This window comes from Lacerta agilis, chromosome 12, assembly GCF_009819535.1.
Source record: "Lacerta agilis isolate rLacAgi1 chromosome 12, rLacAgi1.pri, whole genome shotgun sequence".
Taxonomy (NCBI): domain Eukaryota; kingdom Metazoa; phylum Chordata; class Lepidosauria; order Squamata; family Lacertidae; genus Lacerta; species Lacerta agilis.
The window spans coordinates 7,424,618-7,440,525 of record NC_046323.1 but is presented as its reverse complement, the minus strand read 5'-3'; the positions used below and the strand labels follow the sequence as shown (position 1 = coordinate 7,440,525).

General features: G+C 44.2%; 1 protein-coding gene across 1 annotated transcript in view; it reads left to right on the top strand.

Annotated features, from left to right (window-relative positions):
- Positions 1 to 15,908, top strand: part of ITPRID1 (ITPR interacting domain containing 1) — a 41,568-nt gene that overhangs the window by 18,686 nt on the left and 6,974 nt on the right. Inside the window, exons 9-10 of the mRNA XM_033165600.1 lie at positions 11,814 to 11,896; positions 13,302 to 14,729. Coding sequence (XP_033021491.1) covers positions 11,814 to 11,896; positions 13,302 to 14,729 — 1,511 coding nt within the window. The remainder of the gene's footprint in view (positions 1 to 11,813; positions 11,897 to 13,301; positions 14,730 to 15,908) is intronic.

Here is a 15,908-nt window from a genome sequence, read left to right as displayed (position 1 = left end):
AGCCTTGTTTTTTATCTTCACCCAAACTTACCTGGTGTGCGGATTCGCGGTTCAGCACCTGGGAACAGAGTTGTTATTGCACACCAGTGCTTTCCCCTTTTCAGCTGGCTTTTGGGGAGGGCGTGAAGGTGACTAAGATAGCATGTGGCTGAAAATTCAGCAGCAGCAGCAGCAACCCTTAATTGTAATAGGTTCTGGCATTTGTGCGTGTTGGTGTCCATCCCTTCCTTTGGTCTTGTCCCCCTGCCTCTTCCCCCCACCCCCCACCCCAGACAGCTTTTTCCAAGCGGGAACTGACCAAAGAAGGAATGGCTGGTTCCCAAACCAGCTCTGCTAATGCAACAGCATCCGTTGGCTTGAAAAGCCCCCTTTGCGGCCCAAGAGGCAATCAATCAGAGAAAGTAACCACCTCCATCTGGCACATGGTAGCCTGGATACTCACTTCCGCAGCCTTTTGTGATTCATCTTGTCCCAACAAGTGGTGCCAGGGACCAAACCGCACTCGAGTCTTTCCAGCAGCTGGGTACGTTTACCTCCCCAGCCCGCTGAGCTGACATATTAGCTCCCCTGACTTATTGAGTGGCAATTCTTTTAATTATCACACCTTCCCTTCCTCCTCCTCCTCCTTGCGATCTCTTTCGCGTACAGTTTGGCACCATGGGAATATCTGCAGAAGGCAATCGGCATTTTTCTTAATTGACTGTGTTCCAATAGTGTGAATCCTGTTTATTATCCTCCTGTAAAGTACATATGGGAACGATTGCTTGATGGCGAGAAAGAGTGCCACAATGATTTCCGCGTTTCTGATGGTGGCGGGCAAGTTGCATTGGTTTTCACAGATGGCAGCTGCTTGCCAAATGCTAACCATGGGAGCAAAAGGTATTATGTGCACACTTATTATTTAAAATCTCTCTTCCCCTCCCCCCCAGTCACATTTCTTCAAATCACGTCTCGTAAATTTCCTATGAAATCCTATGGTTCATATAGTTTATCTGTAAATATCTGCATGTTGACGAATAATGGGCAGGTTTAGTGCATAGTCCTTATCATTTGATAGCATCAGCTATTGATTTTTCTTTTTAAAAATCTGGTACAAGAGAGAGCACCACAACATTTCATAGTTCCCTGTCTTTCTCTCTTTCCCAGTCTTGTCCGCTTACACCCTTGCCTAATATTTCTGAGCTGTAACATAACCTCATAGAATTATGGGATATAACTGCATTGGCAGATGTGATTGCAATAGGCTGGTGCTAAACACCTGAGAGGTTGAGTATCCCAGGTCACCATCAAACATCTGGAAATAGCAAGTAGGATGGTGATTTTCAGTGATTTCCCCATAAGCCTAGAGCCAGAGTTCCAGATGTGTATTTGCCACATCTCTGGGCAGGCTGATATGGAAGAAGGAGAATGCTCCAGCAGGGTAGAAGCAATGAGTGAGAAGAGGGATAAGCATAGCCCTCTTACCTGCATCTTCTCCTCAAGAAATTGGCCCATGTCCTCCTTTCCGCCAAGAACCTCAAGGTGGTGGTCATGGTTCTCCTGCTCCCCATTTTGTTCTAGCAAGAACCCAGGTCAGGCTAACTGGTTCAAGATCACCTAGAGAGTTTCAAGATTGAGTGGGGATTAGAACCCTGGTCTCCTAGGTCCTAGTCTGTCACTGTGACCACTTCACTGATCTCCAGTGAGAGGGTCACAACATAGTTCTCCATGTGGTTTTTATGACATGCTCTCATCACCTGTAGAGACAAACATCGATGTAGGGCAGAACCCAGTGACTTTTTACTCAGGGTAGACCCATTGATTAATGAACATGCTAGCTCTATTCATATCACTAGGATTACTTTGGGTAAAACATCGTTGAACACCATCCATGACTTCCCCATCTGTTCGGCAGTGGAATTTGCTACCAAGGAGTGTGGTAGAGTCTCCTTCTTTGGAGGTCTTTAAGCAGAGGCTTGACAGCCATCTGTCAGGAATACTTTTATGGTGTTTCCTGCTTGGCAGGGGGTTGGACTGGATGGCCCTTGTGGTCTCTTCCAACTCTATGATTCTATGATTCTATGGCTGTCCAATGCCAGAGTCAACCAGACCATTGGGTGAGGAGGGATAGTGAATGACTGCAGCCAGAGCAAATCTTACAAACTTATCAAAGGTTATCTCCCAGTCCTACCTGCAGATGCCAGGGATTCACACAATCATAGAATCTTAGAGTTGGGAAGGACCCAAGGGTCATTTGGTCCATGCAGGAATCTCAGCTAAAGCATCCATGACAGATGGCCATCCAATACTGTACCTGTGAAGAAAAGGTTAACCTGCAAAAGAAGGCTTAACTGAGGGAGGGCAGGGTGGGAGAAGCTCTGAAGCTCTGAACTCCCAGGTAAGTTCCGCCCACTATTGTGTGGGGTGGGCGATCCCTCCCCTTACCTGGCCACCTATTTCCTGGCAACGCCTCCCCAGCTGGGATTGGGTAACTGGCAGAGGTAGGCTGCTATCTCCAGGTGTCCAGCCTGGGGGTGGGGGGCAAATCCAGGCTGTAGTGCTAGGAGCTGCATGGGATTGGGGGGGCTGCGCGTGACCATGCAAAAGATGCCCCCCATTTGATGTGGGGAGCGGTCATTTACATTACAGCCTTCGGGACCTTTTCACTCTGTTCAACAAATACTCTTCATGTTACAGTCTTCAACATGAGCATCAAGTGATGGCATTAGAAGCAAACAAATGTGTATGCCGTCTCTCTGTGTGTATGAAAAAGTCTACCGACTAATCTAGGCAGAAGAGGTTAACTGCATCGCTGAGCATCGTAACAAAGATTTAGGTGTTACAACGCACTGGGAATTTGCCAGCCTTAAGTCTGATGTGGAAAAGGTCTGCATCCTGTCCAAATGAATTCATGTGTGACTTTCCTAATGCCACCGGCAGCCTGCCATGGGTCCCAGGGTCCCTCGGCCCATGCTGCTTTGCTTGCTAGTAAAAACGAGCATGTCACATTGTCACTCAATGATACTGAGCTCCCAACTTTGCCTTCCCCTCTCCTCGCCTGCAAATGATCCCCGGCCGCCTCACTACGATCCCGGTTGCCTCTTGCTACGTTCATGTTGGGAATGTGAGGGGGGGGGGAAGAGATGTGGCCGTGGACGCTCACAAAATCCTAAAGAGTTGAAGTGCTTTGGGGAAAGCCTCGAGCTAATCTCAGACGTCGCTTTTTCTCTGCGGCAGGAGATTGACGTATCGGCCTCTTTGCAGAGCTCCATCGAGGTCTGTCTTACATGAAATCAAGATAAAAGGAACAGCCGTGTCAAATATTAATCACCTTCCTTGACTAAGAACATAACTAGAGGCCCACTGGATCAGACAAGCAGTCTGTCTGATCCAACATCCAGTTTTCATAGTGGCCAACTGGCCAGGCTAGAAGCCAATAGGTCTCTGGTCTTCGGTCTCTGGTCTTCAGTGAAATGTGGCCCCTGAATCCTGAAGGCTACATATGGCCATCCTGGCTGATAGCCAATGATAGCCTTATTCTATGCAACAGGAATGGGGAATCTGCGACCCACCAAATGTTCCTGGGCTGCATTTCCCATCAAGCTCCGGCCAGCAGAAGTAGTAGGGGTGGTGTGTGGTAGTCACAGCTTAGCCACCCATCATCATCATCATTAGTTAAATTTATATACTGGCCTTCACAGACCTGCGGATCTCAGGGCAGTTCACCACACAAAATTCCAATATAAAAGCACAAAAATGCCTGATAAAAGCGAGAACGAGAACTGAACAAACCAATCACTGCCCACTCTCCCTTCCCACAAGCACCTTTAAAAGGGCATTGGATGTCAACCAGCCCAAGGCCTGGTTGAAGAGGAACGCTTTCGCCTGGTGTCTAAAGGTGTATAATGAAGGCGCCAGAACCTCCCTGCAGAGAGCATCTCACAAATGGGGAGCCGCCACAGAAAAGGCCCTCACGTGGAGGAGGCACATGAAGAAGGGCCTCTGATGATTCTTGCAGAGTCTGAGACAGTTTACATGGGGAAAGGTGGTCCTTCTGGTATTGTGGTTCTGAGCCATTTAAGGCTTTATAGGTCAAGACCAGCGCTTTGAATTGGGCCCGGAAACTAATAGGCAGCCTGCACAGTCAGGCCAGGATCATACCAAATCAAACCATTGGTCTAGTTAGCTCAATGCTGTGTGCAATGACTGGTAGGAATTCTTTGGGGTTTCAGGCAGGGGTCTTCACCTGCCCTGCTTGGAAATCCCATGGATTGAAGCTGGGACAAGGCATATATCCTGTCCCTGAGTTGTGACTCTGGCATAGCTGTTTAGGTAAAGGTAAAGGGACCCCTGACCATTAGGTCCAGTTACGGACGACTCTGGGGTTGCGGCGCTCATCTCTCTTTACTGGCCGAGGGAGCCGTGTACAGTTTCCAAGTCATGTGGCTAGCATGACTAAGCCACTTCTGGCGAACCAGAGCAGTGCACGGAAACGCTGTTTACCTTCCCACCGGAGCGGTACCTATTTATCTACTTGCACTTTAACATGCTTTCGAACTGCGAGGTTGGCAGGAGCAGGAACCGGACAACGGAAGCTCACCCCATTGTGGGGATTCAAACCTCCAACCTTCTGATCAGCAAGCCCTAGGCTCTGTGGTTTAACCCACAGCACCACCCACATCAGCACAGCTGTTTATTTGTGTGTAAAAAGTGAAAGCAACACATGAACTGGCTCTTACGGTATGTTTCTCTGGAACACAATGAAACTACAGCAGATTGCATTGCATCTCGATGACAAGAGCCAACCATCCCTGCTTGAGAGTCTTGAATTATGCAATGCTGTAGCACCCGTGGCCTACTGTGGCCACACCAAACTTTCTCGCGTTCATTCTCACATGCACATTGGACGTGTAGAAGCGGATGCATGAACTCGGATATCCCCTCAGCTAGCTCCTCTGTCTCTTCACTCATTGAATGATCAGCCTGATGACCGGGGAGCGGCGATTTGCATTGCCTAACCCAGTACCGTGTCTACTTTACAATTTATTTATTTATTTTTGCTGCTGCTGCTGTTGCTGCTGCTGCTGCCAAAATGGGAAGGGGGAAAGAAATTTGCTGGTGGGGAAAAATTAGACCCCCCCCCAAAAAAACCTGGGGTTAGCCACCTGGGCTGTAACATATTGTTGCTTTGCCCTGTCTTTTCTAGAGTTGACAGTGAATAGTCTCTTCCTTCCTTAAAGACTTATCAGTTGTGGAATCCCCAACGACACCAGTTCTCCCAGAACCATTTTTATCCCACTTACATCTCTTGGAAGCTGGGGTGGAGTGGGGTGAAGGTCTGCCACAGCAGCAATGGCACCTCTGTACTTCCAAACACTCACAGCTTTGTGTCTCATTTCATTAGAACTCGACACAGATGTCAGCCGGCTTTTTCGTTGTTTGGCAAGGATTAGGAACTGGACTAAAGCCAGTTAGTGAGATGAAGATAATATGAACAACTGGGAAGGCAGGACACTGTGAGAACCTGACAGAGATGTATTGCATACAGGAAGTGGTCCAAAGCCATCTTTTAAGGTGGTGTGGGAACTTGGGGTTCTGTGGATAACCTCCCCATTATATTGGAACCAGTGGCAAAAATATGTTAAGATGCTTTCAATCCTTCTAAAATGGGCTTTAATATTATGCTTTTGCCTCTGAAATATACAGTCCAAAGTGGTCAATGTCACTGCAGGTGCTTTTTGAAAAACCCTCAATTTCCTCCACCCTGAACTATACTTATCCTAGCCGTGCACCAGCACAGTAGCACCCTATCAAATCTGCACAAGGGGGTGGGGGTGGGGGAGAGAGCATTGCAGTGGGGGTCATAGTTATTATTTTTGCTGTTGTTGTTGCTATTGTTGTTGTTGTCCCTTTACCTTTACCCACCCTTCACTCTAAGGTCCCAGGATGGGTTGCAACGTTAAGACACAACATAATAATAATAATAATAATAATAATAATAATAATAATAATAATAATAAAATTCTAAATAATAATAATAATAATAATAATAATAATAATAATAATAATAATAATAATGTTATTTTATATTATATAATTATATAATCATTAACTCTTTATTGTCAAAAGAGGACACTTGCAGTAGTTTCTACGGCTCTGAACACCGACAAACACCAGTCCAGTATCCAGGCTGCTATTCTCTGGTCTGTATTCTAGGCAGTAGTTGCAGCAACCACTGAATGAATGAATGAATGAATCTTTATTTGCGTCGGCCATCTGTCATAGCAATAAAACAACAATACAACACACAAAGGATAGAAATAAAAAAGTCAACTATATAAAATACATTTTAGGGTTTTGAATCAATAGTCAAATAGTGGGCCTTATTCTGATTGCCCCAGCTAAAAACCTTGCAACCTTTTCGGTCACCTGCTCATCTCGATCTGCCAAGAGAAAGGACACTGTGGCAGTGGCTGGGCAACTTTCCGTTTGCTCACTTTCCTCTCCCAGCTTTCAGTTTTTCTTTCCATCCGACTACTGGATTCCCCCATGAATTCATAATGTATGGTATGTATCTGTCCCTCTGCAAAATTTGGGCTTTCCTTAAGCATTCTGATACTTCTTTCTTGTTTCTCAGTTGGCTCTGTTCAGACTCCATTTCTATCAGCCCCCACACACCTGAATTTGCCATTAGATAGAGAGCCTAGGGCTTGCCGGTCAGAAGGTCGGTGGTTCGAATCCCCATGACGGGGTGAGCTCCTGTTGCTCAGTCCCTGCTCCTGCCAACCTAGCAGTTCGAAAGCACGTCAAAGTGCAAGTAGATAAATAGGTACTGCTCTGGCGGGAAGGTAAACAGCGTTTCTGTGTGCTGCTCTGGTTCGCCAGAAGCGGCTTAGTCATGCTGGCCACATGACTCAGAAGCTGTCTGAGGACAAACACCAGCTCCCTCGGCCTATAGAGATGAGCGCCCCAACCCCAGAGTCGGACACGACTGGACCTAATGGTCCGGGGTCCCTTTACCTTTACCTTTACCTATGCTAGCCACCATTTGTCAATACTTGGCTGCAGATATACAACAGCAATTATATTTGACATCTGACTTGTGATGCAATTGTATTAACAACTCATTCCTTTGGCCAGTTTAATTTCTATTCCAGAATTCCAATGCTGAATTTTTAGATCGGATCTCGACAACAAATACCAAATTATGACATTGGATATTTCAGAGCTTTGCAAAATTGCATTTTGGCATTATTACAAAGAATTGTAGTAAAGAAACAAAATTTGAGAAGTTGGATATAAAATCCCCTGGGCTTCATTAATTTGATGTTAGTTGGTCTAAGCCACTTTAATGCCTAGGTTGAATCACATGCTCTGTAGTTCATTGTTCCAGGCATGTTCTTCACTGAACTTTTACTTTATGTTATCCCTAGAGGGGAAGTTCTGTTTTATTCACATTTTAATGCAAAACTACCTAATCCACGATTCCAAACCAGAACTTCAAAATTCACACATCTCTGGATTTTGCGATGCAATTATCCAAGCAAACAATTTGTACAAATATGCATATGTTAGGGAAATAGCTGCATTATAATTCATATTCAAAAATGCATTATGTTAGGGGAAATTGCTCACAAAGATTACCGGTATTAGCCAAACCTGCGTACAAAACTGTGTTTGCAAGCAGAAATTTGCACTAGAACGCTGACAAATTTTCAAGAGGAAATGTGCAAATTATTGTGAACTGAATTCAAGATTGGAAAAAGGAGAAAATGAGAGAAGCCAAATTGACTGATCTTTCCATGCTAAAGTGTTTAATTGAACACCACACTATCTGCTGTGGTGCGTCTGTTGCTCTGTCAGTCCATGATAACATACACTGAGTACATTGTCTTCCTTTTTAAAATTTTTTTTTAAAATAAAATAATTTTTATTGAGATAATTTTACATTTATACATACATATTGCAAACAAACATACATTCATACAATGCTTATTCATGCATACCCACACTCAATTTCACACATACTTCCTTTTCCCACCACCATCCCTCACCTCTCACCCCACCCTGTGCTGTGCTAGACTTCCAATCTATTTAGTTGCAATTTATTTCCATTTCCATTATTTTCTTTCACACACAATTAAACTAACTTTCTGCTTCTTTTTCCTTTACACATTGTTATCCATATTATTTGGTATTCCAGTACCTGTATTTATAACGGAACTTGTTTATTCTAATAGGAGTTCTGATTTTTCAATATAATTTTGCATGTATCCTTTAAACACCTTCCATTCCTTGTCTATCCTCTCTTTTGGAATCCTTCCAATTTCTCCCATTGTTTTGGACATATTTCAATACTCCAGCAATTTGGCAAGCCACTCTGTTTTTGTTGGTATTGCACCACTTTTCCAATTTTTCACCTTGCGGCTACTGTTGCGTATAAATATAATGTCTTGTCCTCTTCCTTTAAACTTTCTGGCACTATTCCCAATAGAAAGCCTTCTGATGTTTTCCTAAATGAGTATCTGAACATTTTTTTTCATTTCATTGTATATTGTTTCCCAAAATTGTTTGATATTTAAACAATTCCACCATATATGCATCATAGTACCTTTTCCTGTGTTGCTTCAGCAGCAGACATCACCGCAGTTTTTATTCATTTTGGCTATTCTTTCAGGTGTTAAATACCATCTATGTTGTATTTTAAGATAATTTTCTTTCAATATATAACACGTAGTAAATTTCATATCTTCTTTCCACAATTTTCCCCATTGTTCAAGCATAATATTTTTCCCAATGTCTTGCACCCATTTGATCATGGGTGCTTTAACTAATTCATCCTTTGTTTCCCACTCTAAGATCAAATTGTATAATTTAGATATATATTTTTTATTTTTCTTGTATTAAATATTTATCAAATTTAGAAATTTCTTTTTCAAATCCTATCTTTTTATCTTTCACTAATCTATACTTAATTTGAGTATATTGGAACCAATCACTAATATGAGCTTTAATTTCTGCATAATCCTTTAATTCCAATTCTCCATTTTCTTTAATAAATTTTTTATAAGTGACCCAATTCTCTTTCATATTTAATTTTTTCACATGTCGCATTGTCTTCCACCATAATATGTTTTGCGATTTTAAAAAGGTAAAGGTACCCCCTGACCGTTAGGTCCAGTCGTGGACGACTCTGGGGTTACGCACTCATCTGGCTCTATAGACCGAGGGAGCCGGCGTTTGTCAGCAGACAGCTTCTGGTCCATGTGGCCAGCATGACTAAGCAGCTTCTGGCAAACCAGAACAGCACACGGAAACTCCATTTACCTTCCTGCCAGAGCAGTACCTATTTATCTACTTGCACTTCAACTTGCTTTCGAACTGCTAGGTTGGCAGGAGCTGGGACCGAACAACGGGAGCTCACCCTGTTGCGAAGATTTGAACTGCTGACCTTCCGATCGGCAAGCCCTAGGCTCGGTGATTTAGACCAGTGTTTTTCAACCACTGTTCCGCGGCACACTAGTGTGCCGCGAAATGTTGCCTGGTGTGCCGTGGGAAAAATTGAAAAATTCAAGAGAATTACTTTATATATAGTCAATATAGGCGCAGAGTTAATTTTTTTAACATTTTCTAATGGTGGTGTGCCTCGTGATTTTTTTCATGAAACAAGTGTGCCTTTGCCCAAAAAAGGTTGAAAAACACTGATTTAGACCACAGTGCCACCCGCGTCCCCATTTTGCAATTTAGTGGTATATAAATACGTTTATAAATAAAGAAATAAAATGTGTGGTTTTCTCAGACGTGAAACCAGCCAAGTTCAATGGGTTTTGCTGTCAAATATGCATGCATCCGATTGCAGCTTCAGTCTTTCATTTTTTTGTTCCATTGAGATTCCTACAGTCAATAGGAACACAGGCATTGTAAAAGAGTTTATCTGAGTGATCACGTATTTCAAGTTTTACACTGGAGGTTTGTCTGCTGCTGCCACCTACTGGTCATTTTAAGGTTTGAAGTTAAGGTTTTTAAATTGCTCCATTACATTGATTCCCTTGGTCTGTTGCATTTGGTAGACTAGTATGACCTAAATTAGTTTTGTAGCTTTTATATGTCGGAGAAATTCTGCTGATCTTTTTGGGAATATGGTTTTGCTGAGGAAAAGCAAACTCTGTAAGGCTTTAAATCTCAAGCATCTTGTCTCAAGCAAGTTGTTTATTAAATTCGAAAAATAGGTTTATATCTGAATATAACCAGGTAGGGCAATTTTCTACCAGGATTACTGATTTCCCAATGAGACTGTGAGAAGGAGAGGTGAACCGTTCTCCCTGCAACGTGTGGCACAACTGCATGTGCACCTCCTCAGAAGTAAGTCCCTCAGAATTCAGTGAGGCCACTCTCATGTAAATATGCATAGGATTGCAGCCCAAAAGTTCCTTGATGAAAAAATGTCTGTTGTTTGAAACACCTTGGGTCCTATTTTTACAGTAAATTTTATTTCTACACCATCTTTGTGACCGGTCGCCTTTGTTTATAGAGTGAAGGTGTGTGTCCTCCTTTGATCTTTGCCTTAGCTTTGTTTTAGCAGCAGCAGCAGCAGTTAAAATTAGCAGGTAATTTATTAGTGTTACTATCACGATCTTTGCTTTTACAGCCTTCCTTATGCCCTGTAACAAAAAAATGTTACATAATTGTATTTACCTTTGCTGCTGTGGCCTTTGGACATCTGGAATTAATAATAAACCTGAAGCAGATCCACAGAGCACAACAGCGGAATGACTTCTTAGCAAGATCAATGTGCGACTTTTTTAAAAAATGTAAAGCTTCAAATGGAACGTCACTCTTGAAGAAAAGTCAGTGGTGGAAAATAGCTAGAGTTTAGCATGTGTGGTTCCCATGCACTTCCACCTCCTCATTTATGGGATGGTCTAGGGTTGCCCGGCTTCAGTCTAGCGATGGCACCTATTGTTTAAAAGCTGCAGGGCACCGTGTGTTTGTGCAGCCTATTCTGGTCTGGCAGAAGTGTCCATTATGAATACAGCGGCAGTGAGGCCATCACTCTTCTTTGGGGTCACTCCTTTAACATTTAAAACATTGCTGCGTGGATTGTGCTCTTAATGTCGTGCGCCACCCTGGGATCTTTGGATCAAGGGTGGTGTACAAATTGAATAAATAAATAAAAAATAAAAATAAAGGCCCAGCACCTCCTTGGATGAGGCCAATCTGACTCGGGATCAACAACTGGAAGGTAAGGAGGCACTGTGGATAACAGGTCTCACCTGTGTGATGTTGGACTTTTATCCATTGTAGCAGCATCGTGGGATGAATCTGCATAAATGTGGCTCCTCTGGCACCTCTGGAAGAATACATGCGCACATACGACCTGCCTTCCTCCTACATGCATAGCCATTGGAAGTCTGGTTGCATACAAACTACATATTCATAAGCCCTGTGCATGCCCCCCTTTTGGCAGTGTCCCTGATTGCTTGGACAGAGCCTAGGCACAAACAAGCTTTTTCTCAAGCTATGCATTGAGGGAGAGCCGTGAGCAGACACAGTCCTCCTTCCCTTATTATCTCCCTCTTTCTACAGGCTGGTCCTCCTCCGTTCCTATCTGGTGCTAAAGACAAACAAAGGAACACCCTATAGTGATTGCCCATGGACATACCCAAGATAATATGCTACAACTTTAGAACTAAAAGAACTAACTAACATAGAACTGGAAAACCTCTCTCTCTTGGCTATCATGAGCAGCAGAAGCTGAAATAAAGTCTGAAATAAAACTCTCCAGTCGTCATTTCAATTACTTTCCTTCTCACCTTTATTTTTTCTAATTATAGATGTGATAGTGACAAGAACAAACAGTTGCCAGTCTGACAGCAGTGGATTTCTGGAAGATCCTTCAGAGCCCTTACCTCTCCAGGTGAGTGGGGACCGAGAAGCCTAAACCTAAAAATAAAGATCACATTGTAATTTGGAACAAGGGTGTTCTGCTGATCGTGAGGTGGGCTTCCTTTTTGGCATGCTAAATCCAGTTTGCGATGTCCATGCGAAATATATCACTTCTCGATTGCAGGAATCTTCAGCGGGTATTTTCTGACTGATAAAAGTGCCTGCCTGGATGTTTTCCCTTGTATACCGAGAAGTTCTAAGCCATGGGTAGGCAAACTAAGGCCCTGGGGCTGGATCCGGCCCAATCGCCTTCTAAATCCAGCCCGCAGACCAGCATGTTTTTACATGAATAGAATGTGTCCTTTTATTTAAAATGCATCTCTGGGTTATTTGTGGGGCATAGGAATTCGTTCATTTTTTCCCCTTCAAAATATAGTCTGGCCCCCCACAAGGTCTGAGGGACAGTGGACCGGCCCCCTGCTGAAAAAGTTTGCTGACCCCTGTAAGCCTAAATTTCAGGTGTGTTAGCGGTGCCCATGCTAGTCTTCCTAGCGAGATTCTTCGCAGCTGAAGGCATGTGCCAACTGCAACACACACAGTGCAATCCTAAACATGTTTACTCATAAGTCAGCCCATAAGCTCAATGGGACTCACTGCATTCCTGCATTGCAGGGGGTTTGATCCCTCCAGTTGTATGATTCTATATGGACTCAGAAATAAGTCTAACTGGTTTCAGTGGAGCTTACTTCCAGACTGGAGTCCTAAACACCCTAGGAGGTACGCCCCATTAAACACAGTGGAGCTTACTTCTGAATAAGCAGGTACAGGTTTGTGTGATATAGGCCAAAGCCTTCCAGTTCCACTGGCCTTCTACTGTTGGTGAGAGGCTGGGAGTAGGGGTGCATGAATCTGTCAATTTGTTTCCCATTTCCCCAATTTTAAGTTCAGTTTACCAGCATTCTCACATCTGGTTGTAAACTTTAAAAAAATAAAAATAAAAATAAACAGAATTTTAGTACATATGTCTCTTGACAGACACACATCGTTGTGTGCAATTTTGCCTACTATATACAGTTTTCACCAAACAATTTCCCCTAATATTTTGCCATTTTGTATGTTGTTTTCACATATGTATTTTTGTGCACACTCCCCTCATACAGACAATTTTGTACACTTTCATACACTTAAAAAAAAAGAACTTGCAAAAAGCTAAAGTAAGCAATTGTGCTGGAAACAATGGGCTGGATTCAGACTAAACAGCAGAATCCTATATATGTCTCCTCAGAAGCACACCGAGTTGAGGTGAGGATTACTCCCAAGTAAGTGGGCATAGAATTGCAGCTGAATTGAACTTGGCCCTTAGTGTTTTCTCTTCATCTGACCTTACACCAGATTCACTCCATAGTAATGTTAAAGTGATATTATTTTTCTTCCAGGGCTTGTCTCTGCCTGGTAATTTGAGACTTAGCTGCAGTTCCAATGATTGTCAAGCATTCCTGCGACAGAGGAAAGATTCAGCTCTGACTAGCCAGGATCTTCTGCCCAGTGCTAGCATATCGAGAGCAGATGGTAGCAATGCTGTATTCTTGCCCAGCCTCAGCAGAGAACACACTTTTCAGGGAGAGGAGATATTTTATTCCATAAATGAAGAAGACGACATGTGCGAGACTTTCAGTGGTCCGTTTGAAAGCGCAACTGAAGAAGCCCTACAGGATATGGATGAGAAGGAGTTGCAAGGACAACAGAAGAGAGAAGATAGTTGTGTACAGGGCTGCACTTCACAACCTTGTCATGCTGACAATACAAATCTGGGTGATGCTAGCCCTTTAGATAGGAACGGCCTCTCCTCTTCTAGTGAAAGGCACCAAAGTGTAAGTTCTGCTCTCACAGAGGGAAGCTGTGCGACTGCCATTGGCCTCAGTGGCCACCAAATCAGTAAAGATGCAAGAGGAAGTGAAGAACGTTTGACTGAAGGAGAAGAAACGAGAGACGGATGTGAAGAAGGTGTTCCCGAAAGTATTGCAGAATGTGTGGAAGGAAAGTGCTCTGCGAAGGGTTGTAGAAAGTTGGACTCTCTTGTTGTGGAGGATGTCGCAAGCGGGTGTGAGGAGACTGATATAAATGGGGCGCTTAGATCTTTGGGTATATCTGGGGCACCCAAAATTGAGCACGACATGGCGGCTGCACAACCAGAGATCAATGCCATCTTGAGAAGCCCTCTTCATGATTCTAGCCTTTCCCCTCACTGCTTCAAAGAGGGAGACGTTAGAGCCTCGGACACATTGTCAACAGGTGCGGAACTGGGCGAAGAAGGAACCGGTGCTAAAACAAATACTAGCCTTTTAAAATCTGTCACCGTTCAGATGCCTTCAAGACTTATGTCAACGATGCGGAGCTTCTCACTGGGTGAAGCTGCTGTAAAAGGTCAATATCTGGATTTTGTATCCAAGGATGAGCCTCACATTGCATCAGTACCAGGTATGCCAAAAGAGGACGAGAAGCAAGTGAGAGAAGCTTCTATTCAGACTGGCAGGAGCCACAGAAAGAAAGCAGCTCTCCCCCTGTCTCAGAGTCTCCCTTTGTTTCATGGGCATGAACATCTTGTGAAGTCTGCATCTCTGGATACAGGGCTTTATGGGAAATGCATATCTTACTGCCCGGAGCCTTTCAATGCCTGGTGTGCCCAGCATAGAGATCCCTGCTACCCTTTGTGCTCCTATCACTGCTGTTTGTTGTGGCCTTTTCCTTTAGCTCCTTCATGCAGACATCCAGTGGCCTGCTGCTCATCTCATGCCACCATCGAACTGCAGCTTCTGAAAACTCTCAAGCTACTGCAGGACACAGCAATGACAAATATTTCCTTGGTGAGTATATAATCAGTGGGGTGCGATTAGGGTTGCCTACCCAGCAAATCCGCTCCACTTACCTGTGGGGAGGAGTTGCGGTGGACCGCGTGGCCGCCCTCTCACTTCCGGGTGAGTGGGGGACTTTGTCCATCGCCGCCCAGAGGATTCCAGGCCGCGTCAGCAAACAGCCGGCCAATTGGCCAGCTGGGGTGTGTGGCCGGGACCCACCTTTAAAAGAGAAGCACGAGCTGGAGGACTTCCTTTCGGCTCGCTTGCTCTATCTCCCTCCCTCCCTCCCTAATTGCAGGTTTCCTTCAATGGCCTTGCTCTGGACTTCGGTTGGTCGCCTGCCCTTGTCAGGGGCCTGGTAGGAATTTTTCCATTTGGCAGATTGGCTTGGCCATTTGTTTTTCGCCTACCACTTAGCAACTGTCACAACTTTGTAAGCTGTTGCGGTTAGGCATTGGGTGGCCTTATGATGGGGGAGGGGAGGCTGGCCATTGCCTGCCCCTCCAAGCTTAAGGGTATTCCGTTAAAGGAATCCGGGGGTGTGGATCTTGTCCAAACCCCGGGGTGGGGCTAGGGCCATGCTGCGACCCCTTGGGAACCCAGGGGGAGCTCGAGTTGGTCTGAATCGATGGAGCTCCCCCTACCAGTGGTTTACCATTACTTGACTCCCTGCTCTGCAGGCAGGAGTCAGATATAGTCAAGTCCACTCAATGCCTAAGCCAATACCACTCACATTCTGTAACCAATAAAGTTGTGGCCAAATTTTGCCCAATAACATTAACCTTATATCCTGTGCCCTAGTGTTTTATTTCATCCTCGAGGGGGTGGCCAAGGGGTCTCGCCACGCAAGTGTTCTGCTGGTTCAGGCCATGAAACCTGTGTTCAAGTAAAATCTGCTATATAGTTTGGAAAGTTGTTTATCTGCTTGCCATGCATTTGGACACCTGGATCATAACCAAATTTGGCAAGATGGTTCTTGAGACCAAGCAGCAGGTTTTCATCTGTGTTTGTGTATAATTGGGTGCCATTTTTGAATCAAGATGGCAGACTGAACCTTTCAAAACTGCCTTGATTTTAACCACTGGTTTCAAAACTGATATTTTGCTTCCATAAAATTCCTGAGCTATGTCAGGTATGAGGTTGCTATTAATCAATACAGGGGCTTTAAACAGCAGATTAGGAAGCTGT